This window comes from Myotis brandtii, unplaced genomic scaffold, assembly GCF_000412655.1.
Source record: "Myotis brandtii unplaced genomic scaffold, ASM41265v1 scaffold986, whole genome shotgun sequence".
Classification (NCBI taxonomy): Eukaryota; Metazoa; Chordata; class Mammalia; order Chiroptera; family Vespertilionidae; genus Myotis; species Myotis brandtii.
This window is the reverse complement of record NW_005372102.1, coordinates 202,568-218,846: the sequence shown is the minus strand read 5'-3', so window position 1 is coordinate 218,846 and position 16,279 is coordinate 202,568. Positions and strand designations below refer to the sequence as shown.

At 54.7% G+C, this 16,279-nt stretch overlaps 2 protein-coding genes across 5 annotated transcripts in view; both read right to left on the bottom strand.

The window, feature by feature from the left end:
• TADA2B (transcriptional adaptor 2B) overlaps window positions 1-5,010 on the bottom strand; it is a 26,637-nt gene extending 21,627 nt beyond the window's left edge. Inside the window, exon 1 of the mRNA XM_005886405.2 lies at window positions 4,622-5,010. Coding sequence (XP_005886467.1) covers window positions 4,622-4,990 — 369 coding nt within the window. The 5' untranslated portion in view covers window positions 4,991-5,010. The remainder of the gene's footprint in view (window positions 1-4,621) is intronic.
• A 44-nt stretch (window positions 5,011-5,054) lies between these two features.
• Window positions 5,055-16,279, bottom strand: part of TBC1D14 (TBC1 domain family, member 14) — an 82,639-nt gene continuing 71,414 nt past the window's right edge. For all 4 annotated transcript variants that reach the window (XM_014533478.1, XM_005886409.2, XM_005886411.2 and 1 more), the window contains 5 exons: window positions 13,968-14,039; window positions 12,778-12,906; window positions 9,948-10,057; window positions 7,012-7,270; window positions 5,055-5,424 (listed from right to left, as the gene is read on the bottom strand). In XM_014533478.1, the coding sequence (XP_014388964.1) occupies window positions 5,359-5,424; window positions 7,012-7,270; window positions 9,948-10,057; window positions 12,778-12,906; window positions 13,968-14,039 (636 nt within the window). In that variant the 3' untranslated portion in view covers window positions 5,055-5,358. The remainder of the gene's footprint in view (window positions 5,425-7,011; window positions 7,271-9,947; window positions 10,058-12,777; window positions 12,907-13,967; window positions 14,040-16,279) is intronic.

Here is a 16,279-nt window from a genome sequence, read left to right as displayed (position 1 = left end):
GGAGCTTCACGCTGCCCATCAAGGCTTCCTCTGCCAGTCCACCCGGAGATACCCTTCCTCTGGTCCAGCTGGTGGCCAACAGCTCATCTCTAGTCCACCTTGGTGTCACCTTGCCTCTCCGCCCACCTGCTGCAGTGTCCTCCAACCTGCCTTCATGGCAGGCTCCCACGCTTCAGGTGCTGGCTTTTGAACTTGCAGCTCCTCCCCTCAGTTTCAATTAGGAAAACATTCGCCAACTTCTACCCCCACTGCTCCTGCAAGACCCTGAGGCCGGTGCCCAGGAGCTGGCCTGGGGCCAGCCTGGCCTGCTTCTCCAGGCCTGGTGCCTCCCACACAGGAGGGGCTCTGGGGAGCAAGTGACTCCAGGCCTCACCCCAAACCCTGCCTGTGGAGCGTGGAGCGGAGGAGGCAGGCTGCCCAGGCCTGGGGGCAAGCGGGCTCTCTGGGAGGGTGTGTCTGCACAGGGGCTGGGAGCCACAGACCAGGGGGAACCCAGCCCTGCCACGCACTGGCTGCAGGAGCCCCAGCAGATCACTTGAGTCACACCTGTGAAATGGGCACAATCACAGAGCAGCTGTAGAGACATGAGGCCACAGAGCACTTAATACAGGGGTGGACAGCCAGCGCTGTGACCCCACCGTGTGGACCAAAGGGGCCACGTGCTGACCTGACAGCTCAGGGGAGGCCTGCATGGCAGACTTGCAAACTCGGAGACCTAAAGTCACCACAAAGGATGGTCTGAAATTAAACTTTAACTAAAAGCAGTCATGGTGGGCAGTTACGTCCTAGGCCAGTATCTTCACTGACAAGGTCAACCTTTACCTTAACTGAGCCTGTCTGTCTTTTTGCATCTATGATAACATACCCTTGAAGTGTCTGGGTAACTTGTAACTTCCCTTTTTCTGGAGCCCCTGGGGCACAACCAACCAAATGTGCTGGGCGCCAGGACAGATACCACAAATTCCTTCATTATCATGTTAATTGATCCTGCACCCACCTAAGTGTGTGTCCATCATTTTACTTTTTATCCAATCCCAGGGGTTTCCCTGATTTGCTTTATCCCTCCTCCTTAATCTATCACCAATGAATTTCATGTAACCCACCTACGGCCCTCCTTTGATTGCAAATGTATAAATACAAATGTACCCCCGCCATTCTCTGGAGCATTATCTCAATTCGTTGAGGTTCTGCTTCCCGGCCTATGTCAACAGTTTAGCTCAAATAAACTTACAAAAATTCTTTACAGGTTTCAATGGTTTTTGCGTTAACAACCGTGACCACCCGTCCATCGCTCACCTCGCACGCAGCCTGTGAAGAGAAACAGCAGCGGCCAGGGAGCGAAGCAGGTCACTGGTGGGAAAGGTGGGGCTGCCGGGCACCATGTGGGGCCAAAGACATCGGAGTGGATGCCCCAGAGCTGCTGGTCCCAGTCTCCGTGAGGATGGGTGGGGAGGCGGGCCCAGGGGGCATATTCCCAGGACAGGCATGGAGGCTGAGGTGATGTGAGGGGTGGACAGGGGGTGGCAGCATCTGGGACAGTCACAGGGGACAAACACAAGAGAGCGCAGTCCTCAGGGCTCCCTCCTGGGCCTCCTGTTCTGGCCTGACAGGCACCCCCCAGGCTCCCCCGTGTGACCCACAGGATTACTCCCACTGTCTGGTGACCCTGAGGGTCGCTTCAGCCACCCCTTAAAGGGCAGTATTAATGATGTCCGCTCCACAGACAGGAACCGGGGCCCACACTAGCCCGGGGGAGAGCCCAGGGCGCCCGCTGATGGGGGTTCGGGGTAGCACCTGGCTGACCGGCTCCAAGCAGTTACTGAGGAAGCCGGGACCTGACGGGCGGGGCGCAGGCTCAGGAGTGGGGGCAGGTGAGTGGCAGGTGAGTGGGAAATGCTACAGCTGGGGGCAGAGTCAAGTATGAGGGGGCAGCCAGTCCAGGGCTCCCCTTCAGCTTGGAAGGGGTGCACTAAACTCCTGACCCCTTAACCAAATTACCCCAACAGTACCATTCTTTTGATCTCAGCGATCCTTTTAAGTGATGTTTGAAATACTGGAACAGCATAACACTCCAAGTCAAATATTTGCCATACTTTACGGTGAGAACTTCAATTTTAAACCCGACTACAGGGAATATAAGTAACAATTTTACATGAGTTTTATTTAATAAAACCATATATTTACAATTCAAAAAGTCCTAATTTGATACACTTTACTACATAAGATCAAAGGCTAACTGTACAGCAATTAAAACATGGTATGTAGCAAGTGTTAGCAGACGTTTTCTACCAGCAAACTATTTAAAATAGTCACACTGAGCAGCTAAGAAGGCTCTTCTACAGGGAAGCCTGGCTCTAGAGGAGGCCCTGAGGCCTGGGCTGCTGCACCCGGTCCAGGCCGGGGGCGGGAGGTGTGGGCTCCGAGGTTGGGCCTCCAGGTTTGTTCCCAGTTTTCTTAATGGATACTGGCAAGTGGAGCAGCACAGCCCTGAGCTCGGAAGCAGCCCTCTGTGCAGGGGCCACGTGCTCTGACGCGGATGAGCACTTCCTGGGCTCTGAAGGGGACAGAGCCAGCCAGCCAGCCCTCACGGGGTCCCTGAGCAGGTCACAAAAACCTCTTCTGAACTAGAGACTTGTAAGTATTCTGATGACATGGAATCTTGTTTAAAAATGTAATGCAGTTCTGGCCAATGCTCAGTGGTTAGAGTGTTGGCCTGTGGACTGAAGGGTTGCAGGTTCGATTCTCGGTCAAGGGTACGTACCTTGGCTGCAGGTTCCCCAGCCCCTGTCGGGCACCTGGGGGGGGGGGGGGCAACCAATCAATCGATGTGTCTCATTTGGTTGCTTCTCTCGCTCTCTCTCCCTCCCTCCCTCTCTCCACTCTGTTCCACCCTCTCTAGACATCAACGGAAAAAATATCCTCAGGTGAGGATTAAAACAACCCAAAAACTTAATGCAAATTGCTATCCAAAGAGGTTCAAGCCGACGAAACCCGTTCAGGGCTGGGTCTGAATGCACAGATGCGCTCTGAGGGCCCCACCGCCAGCTGCACCACTTCCTGTCACGACAGAAGGAACATCCTATGGGCCGTAAGAAAAGGTGCAGGTCTCAGGAACAGGAAGCGCGCCATGGAAGGAAACGGGCGCCCCTGCGCAGCGGCTCAGTCGGGTGACATTCAGCATCGGGGTGTCGGACCGGCTGCTCTGTCTGGAAGGCGCAGAGACCGAGACCGCAGGGCAGATCTCCTCCCAGAGGTCGGCGAGTCAGCACTGAAAGGCCGAGGCAGAGAGTGGCTTCCATGCTGCTCTGCAGCCTCCCTGGGGAATGCATGGGAGACAGGGAACAAAGGCAATTCCGGGGAAAGGACGCACAGAGCGCAGCCAGGACAGAGGCACGAGGGCAGCCACTGGCTGGCAACTCGCTATTGCACTGCAAGTGTCATCAGTGGACGCGACAGACACAGAAAACCTATCAAACAGCGCACAGCCAGCTTCACCCTCCACCCTCCCTAAGGCTCCTCATTGCAGGTTACACGCTGGAAGCTGAGGGCACTCCCAACATCAGACACAGGACCAGCCTGGCGGGCGGGGGATGCTCCCTGGGCTGGGAGTCCAGCCGAGAAAGGCCAGAGCCAGACCCCAGCGCGCACCGCACGGCTGCCGGTGCCCTGCCGCCGGGTAGCCCACACCCCAGAGATCAACACGCCAATGGATTATCCCGTGGGAACCTGTTTCCATAGAGAGGTGCCGTCCTTTGGACTACTCTGTGCAAAAACTATTCATTTATTTGAAGTTGGATAACCAAAGTCCCTAATACAAAGTTCTCAAAATTCATCAAGGAAAATCTAGAACAAAGAGGTGCTCATGAACTTGGGGAACCAGCTAGAATGGGAAGGTTGACGGTAAGGACACTGAAAAGGTGACAGGACTCTCTGGGCCACTGGATATGCGTGGCTCGCTTCTCGGTCCTCATGAGAGTCCACCTTTAAGCCAAATGTGCGAGGAGGAAGCACAGGCACTCAGGGCTGCCGCTGCCGTCCAGGTGACAAAGGACAGAGGAGCATTCTGTCAGAGCAAGAGAGCAGGGCCACACACACACACACACACTCACACTCACACTCACTGTGCTGTCCGCGCCTGCACACTAATGAGCAGGGCCACACACACACACACACTCACACTCACACTCACTGTGCTGTCCGCGCCTGCACACTAATGAGCAGGGCCACACACACACACACTCACACTCACTGTGCTGTCTGCGCCCGCACACTAATGAGCAGGGCCACACACACACACACTCACACTCACTGTGCTGTCTGCGCCCGCACACTAATGAGCAGGGCCACACACACACACACTCACACTCACTGTGCTGTCTGCGCCCGCACACTAATGAGCAGGGCCACACACACACACACTCACACTCACTGTGCTGTCTGCGCCCGCACACTAATGAGCAGGGCCACACACACACACACTCACACTCACTGTGCTGTCTGCGCCCGCACACTAATGAGCAGGGCCACACACACACACACACACACACTCTCACTCACACTCACTGTGCTGTCCGCGCCTGCACACTAATGAGCAGGGCAGGCTTAACACCCTGTGACTTACAGGGAGACAGTGTCCATCTGTTTCCAGCGGCTTCAGGGCTGTCTCTGCCGCCTGGGGCCTTCTGTGTGCAGAGCTCCTCCTGCTCCCCTTCCCTCCACTGCCCCACAGGGGCCGGGCAATCTCTGGGAGCGCAGGGCTCCTGCTGGGCCTACGCGTGCATGTGAGCCCTGGCGCTGTGACTGTCAAGGCAACATGGTAAGACGTCACTCCGAGGGCAGGTGAGTCCCAGGGCGTCCACGAGAGCTCGTGTGCCTTATGCATCTTTGGTAGGTGGGCTTTAACAATTGGACCTGTCTCCGGAGCGATTACCTCAGTAACTAAATCAGCAATCCCTCTCCCATCAAAGTAGGTAACCAAGGGCCATAACATCTCTGAGGTCTCCCAAACACCTGCTCATGCACCTCAGCCAAGAAAGACTACGCCCTGGCGGTAGTGACATAGAAGCAGCGCAATTTAATTATGTTTGCTGGAAAAGGGGAGAGAGCCGCCGCCCTACTTTTAAACCATGCAGTGTGCAGTGGTTGCCATGTCAATACTAGGTCATCATTCCACCGAGCTTCTTAAGGCTATGCCTTGGTTTAATCCTTTAAAAGTTTGGTTTGTTTTAAGGCCAACTGCAGTACCAGGAACCAAACAGGAAAACAGCCCCCATTCTCAGCTGCCAGTATGTCCGCCCCAAACAGCACGGGTGCGCTGGCAGCTCTGCTCCGGTGCCGAGCGCGAGTCCGCCTGCCGCCTCAGTGTCTGAGCGACGGGCTTCCTTTCTCCATCTCCCGGCTGTCCTTCTGCAATGCCGTCAGCACCTGGAATCACAGGGCACACACTGACCACAGGTCCCAGGGGCTACCTGGTGACTGCCTCCCCTCTGCTGCTCCACACCGGCCCCCCGCGCACCTCTCTGATGTGGAGACCATCAGGCCATCTCTGCACCAATGCCCTCCCACCTGTCCCACCAGCCACAAGACGGGGTGCAGGGCTCTCCCTCACATCCGCCCTGTGCTCCCCACTACGAAGCCAGCTGCCCACTCCTTCCTGAGCTTCCCAAGGGGCTGGGCTCCCTCCTCTCTGCTCGCAGTGCTTAGTTAACACCTTTGTTTTGTAAATATTACTTCCCGCTGTGATTGCTTAATAACAGCAATGACAACAGCTATAGTTCTTGAATCCCTCGATGCCAAGCAGAGCCCTCACTCCACAAGCGCTCGCTCACAGCTGTTTACTCTGCATCAGCAGCGCAGGAAGGTAACCCCCAACAAGGTAACCCCTACCGTAAGGCACCTGAGCAACAGCGCCCACAGATGTGACTTGCTCCCACACAGCTCACCGGCTCAAACCCACATCTGTTTGACTTCCAAACCCAGGGACCCAGGGAGCACTGGTGCTACCCACCAGCGGCCAGGCACCCGCCACCTTCCTTACAAGCCACAGGGAAAGCAGGAATATTTAGGTCTCAAAAGGGGGCACCAAGGACTGATGACAGATACAAGCTGCCCCCACCTCTGCGCAAACAGCACTGCCACCCAAACAAATATCCACCTGTTTGTAAAGCTCACCAGGTCTTCCCTCGGGCACAGCCTGTAGGACTGTGCTCAGACCACAATGCCCCCTGTCGGAGCTGTGTGGAACTCCATGGTGCTCACCCCACCCCCCAGCAAGCTAACTCCTATCACTAGCCCACTATGGTGTCCAATAAACTCTGACCTCATTTTAACCAGTAATTTTAGTTCCTAAAGTATATGAAGCAAAATGTCAGATCTGGGTTTAATCCTTCCCTCTGTGTGTGTGTGCCTGTGTGTGTGTATGTGTATGTGGCGGGGGTGGGAGTGTGTGTGGCTGTGTGGCTGTGGGTAGGTGTGTGGGGGTTGTGTGTGTGTATGGGTGTGTGTGTGTGTATGAGGTGTGTGTATGGGTGTGTGGGAATTGTGTGTGTGTGTGTGTGTATGAGCTCTGTGTATGGGTGGGTGTGGGGGGTGGCCACAGGGAAGCCCCTGGGACTTGGAAGGAAGAGCAGCAGCCGTGACTGCACGTGTGGGAAGGTGAAGGAGTAACGCAGCCCAGGGAAGCGGGGGCAGGACCTCGTCCGGGAGCACCTCCCCGGGAGGAGGGGCTGGGCGAGTGCTAGTCCCCTTGGCTTCCGTCTCAGGCATTTTAAGGGGGGGGGGGTTACAAATGCTGTCTACCATGCAGGGAGCACCGTGATGACAAACCAGCTGACCTCCCAGGGCCGCAGAAAGGGTGGAGGCTGAGGTGCCTCGGCCCCTGCATCTGACAGGCCCCTTGGCAGAGCCGGCCTCAGAGTCAGGTCTCCAGCGCAGGAACCACCGAGAGGGCTGCCTCCTCAGAGGACTCTGCACAAGGGCTCCAAGGAAGGAAGGACCAAAAGGCCCGCTTACCTGAGCCCACTTCTTGTTGCGACTCTGCATCTGAACTGCAGCGATGGAGGCAAAAACCTCATCTGCGGGCAGGTCCTCGGGCAGCCTGGTGAGGAACTGGGCGACGTGGATGAAGTCCATCCTGGTCAGGATGTCCTCGAACAGCCTCAGGATGCCCAGGGCCGTGCGGAACAGGAACTCCTCCCCATCTCGGCAGAACACGTCCCAGATGCGGCAGGCCAGGTCGAGGGGCAGAGACTTACTGTACAAGGTAAAGATCCTGCAGAGAGTGGAGCGCTTCAGGGGGGCTGGCAGACAAGGAACCCTGAATCAGCTGTGCTCCACTCCATTCTGACTGTCATCTTAGATACAAACATGGGGCCAGGTGCGGGGCACAAGGCCTGCGCTCATTCCGAAGGCCAATGTGAAAAGGCTTTCACACGGAATCTCGAACAAGCACAATTCCTCATCACTGCTACTGTTACTTCCACATGCAGCAAATATTTACCCAGCACTATGAGCTACGCTGCTGGCAGGCGCTGGACATGAGGTTACTAAGGCAGAGAGAGCATAGAGTCTGGTGAGGGGCTGAGAACAGCAAACAGAAATGCACCACTCCGTGTCCACGTGCATGTGAAGAGGACTATACCCTTTCCTCCCAGTAGGGGTCAGTAAAGGAACAAAGGAAATTTTTCCAAATAAATTTGCAGATTACAAATTCTGATCTTAACAATGCAAACCATCAGATGAAGAAATGAAATACGAGTATGTCTTCCCTTAAAGAACTGTGATCGCCACGCCCTGGCCAGAGCGGCTGGTGGCCGGGCGGCAGCCTGTGCACCAAAGGCCGCTGAGAGGTCCCGGTGCCCTGTCTCCAGTCTCTAGCTGGAGAGCATTCTCAATTCCACCTGGAGGACGTGATAGTTTTTCAGAAAATGAAACAGAACGGACCCAATCCACAGTCCTACCTCTTCCTGCCCGTTCACTCACAGAGATCAAGCCCTCACATCTTAAAAGCAGAGTCTTGAGTGAGAAGTGATCAGAAAATAGAGTAGCGATAAGAGGGAGAGTGACAACAGATATTTCTTCAACAGAACATTCTTGAGTTCAGATGCGTGTGGCCTCCATTAACGACTTAGATATTCTGAACTTTACAGAATGAAGCCAACATGCAAACAATCAAGAAAGCTGTGGTCAGAGCCTGCGCCTGTGCTCAGGCCTCACCCAGGCGGTACCGTTCTCCGTGAGCCAGCGCCTGAGCTCTGAGCCCTCCTGTGGAGGCAGGCCAGCCTGTCGCCAGGCTGGCTGAAGACTGCTTCTGCTAGTCACTGTCCTTTGGTGATGAGGATACACTGTAGCATCGAACAAACACCATTCCCTGTCCCCGGCGGGGAGGATGTGTGGATTTAACTGCGAGCAGGGGGAGGCAGGGAGGGCCAGTCTGATGTGTATGTGTGTGAGAGCGTGCACATATACACACCTGTTAACAGGATGGTCAGGGAAGAACGCATCACTGACAAGTGACATTTGCATAAAGCCCTGATGAGGAAGCCAGGAGCCAAGAGAAGGGTTGGAAAGCACCCAGGTTCCCAAGCTCTGAGGCAGGAGCAGACCTGGCAAATCCCAGGAAGAGCCAGGAAGCCCCAGGCAGAAGCCGGAAGCAGCCAAGGGGAGAACACGCGGAGAAGCCGAGGCTGGGCTGGGGCAGGGGGGCGGCCAGGCTTTACTCTACAGGACAGGGAACCGGTGGAGGTCTGTCCAGAGGAGGGCCATCCACTGTGCGGGGAGGCGCGTGTCCGGGACGCAGGTCCCGGCGGCCACTGAAACCAGGCCTGGTCAGAGCAGCTGGCAGCAGCGGGGTGGCCCGAAGTCAAGAGAATCTGGACAGACCCTGCAGTGAATTTTCCTCACAGAAAATGCAGCAGGACCCAGGGGCGCTGAGCCTCCAATTTCTCATCTGTGAAGCAAACCTGGCTCTCGGTGCTTCTGATCTCAGCTGGGGGCACTGCAAGCCCTCACCAGCTGGGCCGGGAGAGCAGGCGACCGTGCCTGGCCATCTCTTGCATTCCCACAAATCTCTCGGGCACCACCGCTTTCCCCTCTCCACCCACTTTGCAGCCTCGGCTCAAACCCTGGTCTTTCTCCCTTAACCTGCCTCTGCCTACAGGCTTCCCTGTCTCCCACGTAACCTAACACTCACTTCTGGGGATAACCCACCTTCATCTTCGCCCACGCAAAAGCCTTCCACACCCCCTTGCCCCTGCAATGCTGCCCAAGCGCCTCAGCGTGGCATCCAGCACACACTGGACCTGACCTCTCACCTGCCACCCTCCACCCTTCCCTCAGGCCCAGCGTCGCCAGGCCACCTGCTGGAGCCCTGCTAGTTCTGCACCACCACATGTTCCTATCAGGCCGTGGCTGGGGCTCATGTTTGCTGCCCCTGTGCACTCTGACCCTTAAGCTGGGTCCAGGGTCGCTGTCCTCCGCCTGCTTCAGAGACACACTTCATGTGCAGCACAGCATCCACGGGCATGTCTTCCTCTAGGAAAGGCTCTGCAGGCAAGCTCCGTGTCCTGCACACCACCACCGTCCAGGTCCCAGCAGAGCCTGGCATAGCCAGACCTGGTGCTCAGTGGCACTGTTTTGTCTTCCGGACGGAAAGTATAATGTCAGTCACCGGTGACTGACAGGTCGCTTAACGTGTTACTAATGGGTAAATGGCGCTTTGAAAGCAAACAGGTCCAAAACACCACTTCTCCCCTGAAGGAGTTCAGAGGGACCAGGTAGGGTCACAGAACATAAGAGTAACAAGAAAGAGCGAATGGTGCCAGCAGAGGACTGGGGGCTGGAGCTGGGAAAACAGAGGCAGCGCGTGGGCAGCTGGGTCCTGAAAGGAGTTGGCCGTGAGGACAGTGGAACATGGGGCAGGAGGTGAGAAAACAAAAATGCGGACTTACCAATCGATTAGGTAGATGTCTGGAGTTAAGCTGTTTTTCTTGAAATGAGTAAATAATTTCGGCAAATTTTCTTCAAAGAATACCTCAAATGCAGCAAAATAAGTCAACATCTGGGGAGATAATGTGAAATACACCAGTAAACTAATTATCAGCACACGTTTCCAACCTACAAAACAAGCCAACATGCTTACACCATTGGAATCCAACAGTCACCTCCTTGTGTAATCGCCAGTGACACGTTCTGACGGGTGAAGGCGAGGTGCACACAGGCCGTTCTAGCAGCGCACCTCGCCTCACCGCGCCCGTCTCACTGCGCCACAGGCCCTGCGGCGTCCCGTGTCCAGCAAGCCTACCCCACGGGCTCCGATGCTGGTGAGAACTTTCCGCAGTAACGTGCCCTTTAACAAGGCGCGCCCACTGTCTCAGACACAGTCTCCTGCACCCGGAACCGGCTGCAGCGCAGCGTGAACAACTGTGTGTGCACCGGGAAAGCAGAAACCCAGGCAGCTTGCTGAGATGCCGCTTCCTGTGGTGTCGGGAACTGAACCGAGATATCTCGAGTTGGCCTGTGAGCACTCGGCGCATCCTCACAGTAACACCACGAGCTACACCCTATTATTCCTCCAAGTGCAGAGAGGAAACTGACACCGGAGAAGGTGCGCAGCCTGCCAGTAAGGTCACATGCGTGTGGGGCCGGGACCTGACCCGTGTCTGTCCCTCTGCCAAGGCAGAGCCTTTAGGGCTCACTCCTCTAGAACCGGGAAGGAATTCGTGGCTGAATAATCTGACACATGCACGCTGCGCTCCCATCCCCCAGCCTCGCCAGGCCCAGGCAGCACCGCTCCGGCTCCGGCAAGCAGTGAGGGAAGAAACACGCGGGGAGGAGCGGCGGGCACAGCCGGCACTTCACCAGCACAGGCTTTCGACTGCCTGCAGGGCCTGTGGGATGCAATGCGCAGGGAGCCTGTGGAACTGCAGCTGCTGCTGGACGGGGAGGGCACCAGCAGAGAGGCGGGCGGGCTGCTCCGTGTACTACGGGGAGGCATGTGGGCAGGGTGCTCTCGGTGCTGCCTGCTCCCCTTAATGAATGGTTGTTCTGTAAACCAGAGTTCCCAATGGGGCACTCTCCTCCCAGGGGACATCTGGCTATGTCTGAGGACATTTTTGGTTGTTACAGCGAGGGGAGGTGCTGCTGGCACTCAGCGGGTAGAGGCCAGAGAAGCCATTCAATGCCAGGACAGCCCCACCACAGCGTCCAGCCCCAAGGTCAACAGCGCTGCTACTGAGAGGCCCTGCTGTAAATGAAGGTCCAGTCAGCATTATGATTCTCTGGTTCTTCCTTAGTAATTAGGCTAAAATTCTTCAGTACAGTTTGTATCATATGTTGCCAAAGAGAAAACTGGGGTCTTCAAAAATAGGAGCTATTTAGATGTAAATCATTTTATTCTATAGGAAAAGTTCTTCCTGGCAGGACCGTAAGTGCCGCTGGAGGAAACCTAAGAGCAGAAACAATAAGGATCCTCCATCATCTCTATGAACTGTGGTCCTGTTACAGTTACATATGGGAGCCATTAAGGCAGATGTTCCACTCCATATACTTTTGAAAAAAGTGTCACTTCATCTTAAATACTTCTTTAGAGCACGATTCTGTGCAAACACTGCTACTGCACTGGATCTGGCACCAGACTGCAACGAACCCGTCTGTATTCCCCTAAACCCCATTTTTAAAGTTCTTCAACTTTCACACCGAAATGTAATTTTAAATTATTGTTAATTATAAATACTTGTGTGACGCCATCTTTGTTATTATAAATAATTATAAATACTTGTGTGATAACCATCTTTGTTAAGGCTTGGTCCCCGGTTGGACTTTCTTAGATTCCTACAAGCAGAATTACATACCAACACCATTTACCGCTATTGATACTTAATACCAAGTTTCTTCCAGAAGAATTCTGCCAATTTATACTTCCCCTAACAGCCACCCACTTAGCAACAGTTTTAAAATACTTTTTGTTTAATGTATGTACTGCCTGAACAAGAAATACTCAGGAGGCTTTAGGATATTAAAGAGGGAGCATCCCTGGCTGACCTAAACGCTCAGATCAGCTGGTCTAGCAGTACTGGTGAGAACTCTCAGCCAGCTCTCAGCAAGTCAATGCAATACTAACGTAAAAGCTGATGGGTCTGTCAGGGGGCGCCATCCTCTGGCCTCAGAAAGAACAGGGCTGAGGAGGCAGGACGGGGGCCTGGGCTCCTCCCTCACGAGCTGTGTGCCCTGAACGGGAGCCTCCCCGCCCCATCGGGCCACGCAGCCATCTGTGTGCATAATGTGTGGCACGGATACAGCTCAGTAAATGAAACCTACACTGCCCAGTGCCCAGCCACGCACTGAACGCACTGCTGCCTCCGTCCACACAGGAGCTGCCCTTACATGCTCTCCTGTCTGTGTGTGAGTGCACTGCACGGAGCGCGCCCCGACGTCACGGAGCAGCACGATGGCTCAGCTCCGCCACATCCATGCGCAGACCACACAAGGAGACTGTGCCACACAAAGCAGGCATGTTTGTGCACGAGCTGCCCTCCCTGGTGTGGAGAATGTATTTTCAGAAACGCTTTCTGAAAAGCTGCCTTCAGAAAGTCATACATATGGCTATTAGCTACGTGTTTTTAAAATCCAACACAAGCCCCAAATACCTCCCACTTCTACAGTGCTTTCTCTAACTCCCTCTTTGGGGGGGGGGGGGGGGTTCTTTTCCACTGAAAAGACGGCTGACTGGGCGGTTCTTGCTGGGTGAAGACACCGCGCCAGGCACACAGGGATACTCACAAGGCCGTGGTCCACTCGGAAAAACGCCATTTGACAGGGTTTATTCAAAAGATTAGAAAACGCAATGAAGGCATCTGCAGTATCTAAGTTCAGGATCAGCACTGCGGCGATGAAGGACATGCCCTGCACCTGTGGGAAGGAGGGGGTTAAACGCGCCATGGCCTGCACGGCCAGACAGCTCTCTCATTTCATGACGAGGAGCCCAGATGCCCTCGTGCTGGAAGCCACCCACCCACAACCTCCCCCAAAGCTGAGCAACAGCCTGGATTGGACCTGCTCTCGCCAGGAAGCCCTGCGTGGCCACATCAGCGGCCTGCCTGCTCTCTCACCCTGCCCCACGCCCCGTGAAACACCACACCTGCCCCTCCCTCCGCATCCGCCACCTGGGACTCTGAGATGTGTGTCTTTCGCAGTGATGGTGAACCTTTTGAGCTCGGCGTGTCAGCATTTTGAAAAACCCTAACTTAACTCTGGTGCCGTGTCACATATAGAAATTTTTTGATATTTGCAACCATAGTAAAACAAAGACTTATATTTTTGATATTTATTTTATATATTTAAATGCCATTTAACAAACAAAAATCAACCAAAAAAAAAATGAGTTCGCGTGTCACCTCTGACACGCGTGTCATAGGTTCGCCATCACTGGTCTATCGTAACGTGCTACACCTGGCACCATGCACAGGCATCGGCTTAGCGCATACACAGCAGCACAGTTTTAAAATGGTTACTGCTAAAGGCTTTTCTTCATTTAATGCTGAGAAAATCACATGCGAAAAGCGAAAATCAAATCGAATGACAATGTGAGGAAGCCACAGGCAGCTGTGTCTGCCGGGTCCCTTACAGCGGTTCTCAACCTGTGGGTCGCAACCATCCGAAAACACATATAGCATATCAGATATTTACATTACGACTCATAACAGTAGCAAAATGACAGTTATGAAGTAGCAACGAAAATAACTTTATGGTTGGGGGTCACCACAACATGAGGAACTGTATTAAAGGGTCGTGGCATTAGGAAGGTTGAGAACCACTGCTGGGAGAAGCAGGCAGCTCGCTGCTGTGAGACTTCTCCTGCCCCACAGAAACAAGGACATTCGCCTTGCCCTCCGCAGCGAAGATGTCCTGGCAATATGCCGACTTTCTTTTGAAAATGTAAGACACGATAAAATATTGAAAAGTTCACTTACATAGCCCACATCCGGTCGGTAACAAGTATAAGCGCCCAGCACACTGTGCAACATGTCATGATAGGGGCCGCCCTGAAAGGATCAACACACCAAAGGACACATGCAGTCTGGTTAGTGCCCAGGACGGCCTCGGCGCCACCCCCGCCCCTGCCCCGCCCCCGGAGTGCAGGGAGTCTAGGCCAAGCAGAGGCCAGCAGCTCTGCGTGTATTACGTAACTGCACAAATGAGCTACCAACCCAGTTAGAAGCGAGTCTGCAGCCAATCCATTTACCAAGCTGCTCTGAGAAAGCTGGTGGGTCAGGCCTGAGCCAGGAAAATACCCCTCACTTAGCTCCTGCTGTATAATCACATCCCCTTCCGAGCTCGAGGGCCACCAGGTGCCAGGGTTCAACCAGGCAGGGCAGTGACCGTTGTCCCGACTGCTCCCAGCCGTGCCGCTCATCCTGACCCCTCCCGCCCATCATAGCCTTTGTTTCTTCTGGGCTTTCTGACATGGTAGGTTTAGAAAACACACTCTCCATCTTAAGTCCTAACAGCCTCCATTTTAACCCAAACATCCTCCCAGCTCTCCATGCGTTCCTGTAACTCCTTCTCAACATTTAGGTGTTGCAGTTTATCTTCTGTTGAGCACAGAAGAAAGCAGGGGCCTCACTGCTGTCCCATGTCTGAGCTGTGAAGGGGCTGGCTCAGTCCACATCACACACTTACTGTCCCCACCTTCCACGTGCCTAGTTAACATGAGGAATGGAAAGTGGACATGGGTCCTGGCCAGTGTGGCTCAGAGGTCAGAGCATCGGGCTATGCACCCAAGGGTCCCAGATTAGCTCCCAGCCCCGGTCAAGGTGCGCGCAGGAGGCAACCAATCTATGTGTCTCTCTCACATTGATGTTTCTCTCTGTCTCTCTCCCCCTCCCTTCTACTCTCTTTCAATGGAAAAAATATATATACTCAGATGAAGATTTAAAAAAAAGCGTACATGGTGCATGACTAGGAAGTCATGCACAGGTGACTACCATAGCTTACAAATGAACACCATGGCCCAAACCATCACATTCTGGCATAAAAAGAAGAGACACTTCCAGAACACAGAGGGGCAAAGAGGAGAACACAGCAATGGGAGGAAAAAAGACGCCACCCAGGACGAGAGGGCGGAAGAAGGGGGACAGGGAGGGGCCCACCTGAGGCGACATCATCGGCAGCAGGTCCCCTCTGGTCCAAGGCCAATGAGGAGCACAAGAGCACTGCACTGAACTCTTCTTAAAGCTGAGTGTTTTCAACTCAACAGATTCCCACCAGCGTGATTATGTCCTTTTCAAGGGCACTAATGTCCCCTCTTTGGTGACAAGGTGGTGCAGTCGCTGACAGGTCCCTATTTTAAACGCCCTAACTAGTTCTGGACGCCTTGCTGTGGCCCCGCTCTCCACCCACCCTTTGTTGCTTTCAGATTGCCTGTGTATGAAACCTAGAACTTTGGGAACCACAGGCAGAGAGAGACACACCCACTGGAACCCGGAGGGAAGGAGAAAAGCCATCTGGCCCCAATCCCACCCGAAAGAGACTCCTAAGCTGCTGCTACTCCTCTTTCTGCACCAAGATAATCCCCCGTGACCCCAAAAGTCTATGAAGCTTGATGCTCCACGGAGCACATCTGGGCCCGGGCGTGGGAAAGGCGGACCTCAGCTGCCCAGGCGTCAGCCCCTCAGGACCGGGTCCAGGTGCCTGCTCGCCCTTCAGCCGCAGCGCTGCCCTCCCCCTCTCCTCCAGAGCAGGGACAGTCAGAGCAGCCAGGCAGTAAGGAGGGCCCACAGCACTGAACTGCACGCCTCTGGCTGTCCCTCTAGCGAGGTTCTCTCTCCCGAAGGGGCCCCTGGCCCGTCAGTGTCCGATGCTTCCATTCCAGACCTTCTGCCAAGTGTCTCTCCACTCTCTGGCGGGCTGTCATTCACACCTCGCCCAGCACAGCCCTAGAGCCGCTCCCCAGGGACACCAATCTGACCCTCATCCCTGACCCTCCCCACGCTGCACTGCCAGGGAAGTGACCTTCGCTCCTCCGCACTGTCACAGTGCCTGGGACACCCACATTTTTGCAGAGCCCAAGTGTCAAATGTCCACACCTCCTGCCGAATTCTAGGGGGCCGGTCCCTTAACTGACTTGTTCTAATTGAAGCGCTTCACTTTCCTGGTGTCCTGGTGCTGTGAGGTCTGGTGCTAGAGGCATGGGCATGACAGTCAGACTGGGCACGGCAGGGTTAGTCTGGAGGCTGTGAGGCGACTGGCCAGAGGTGGACGGGTCGGGAGAGACGCCTGAATT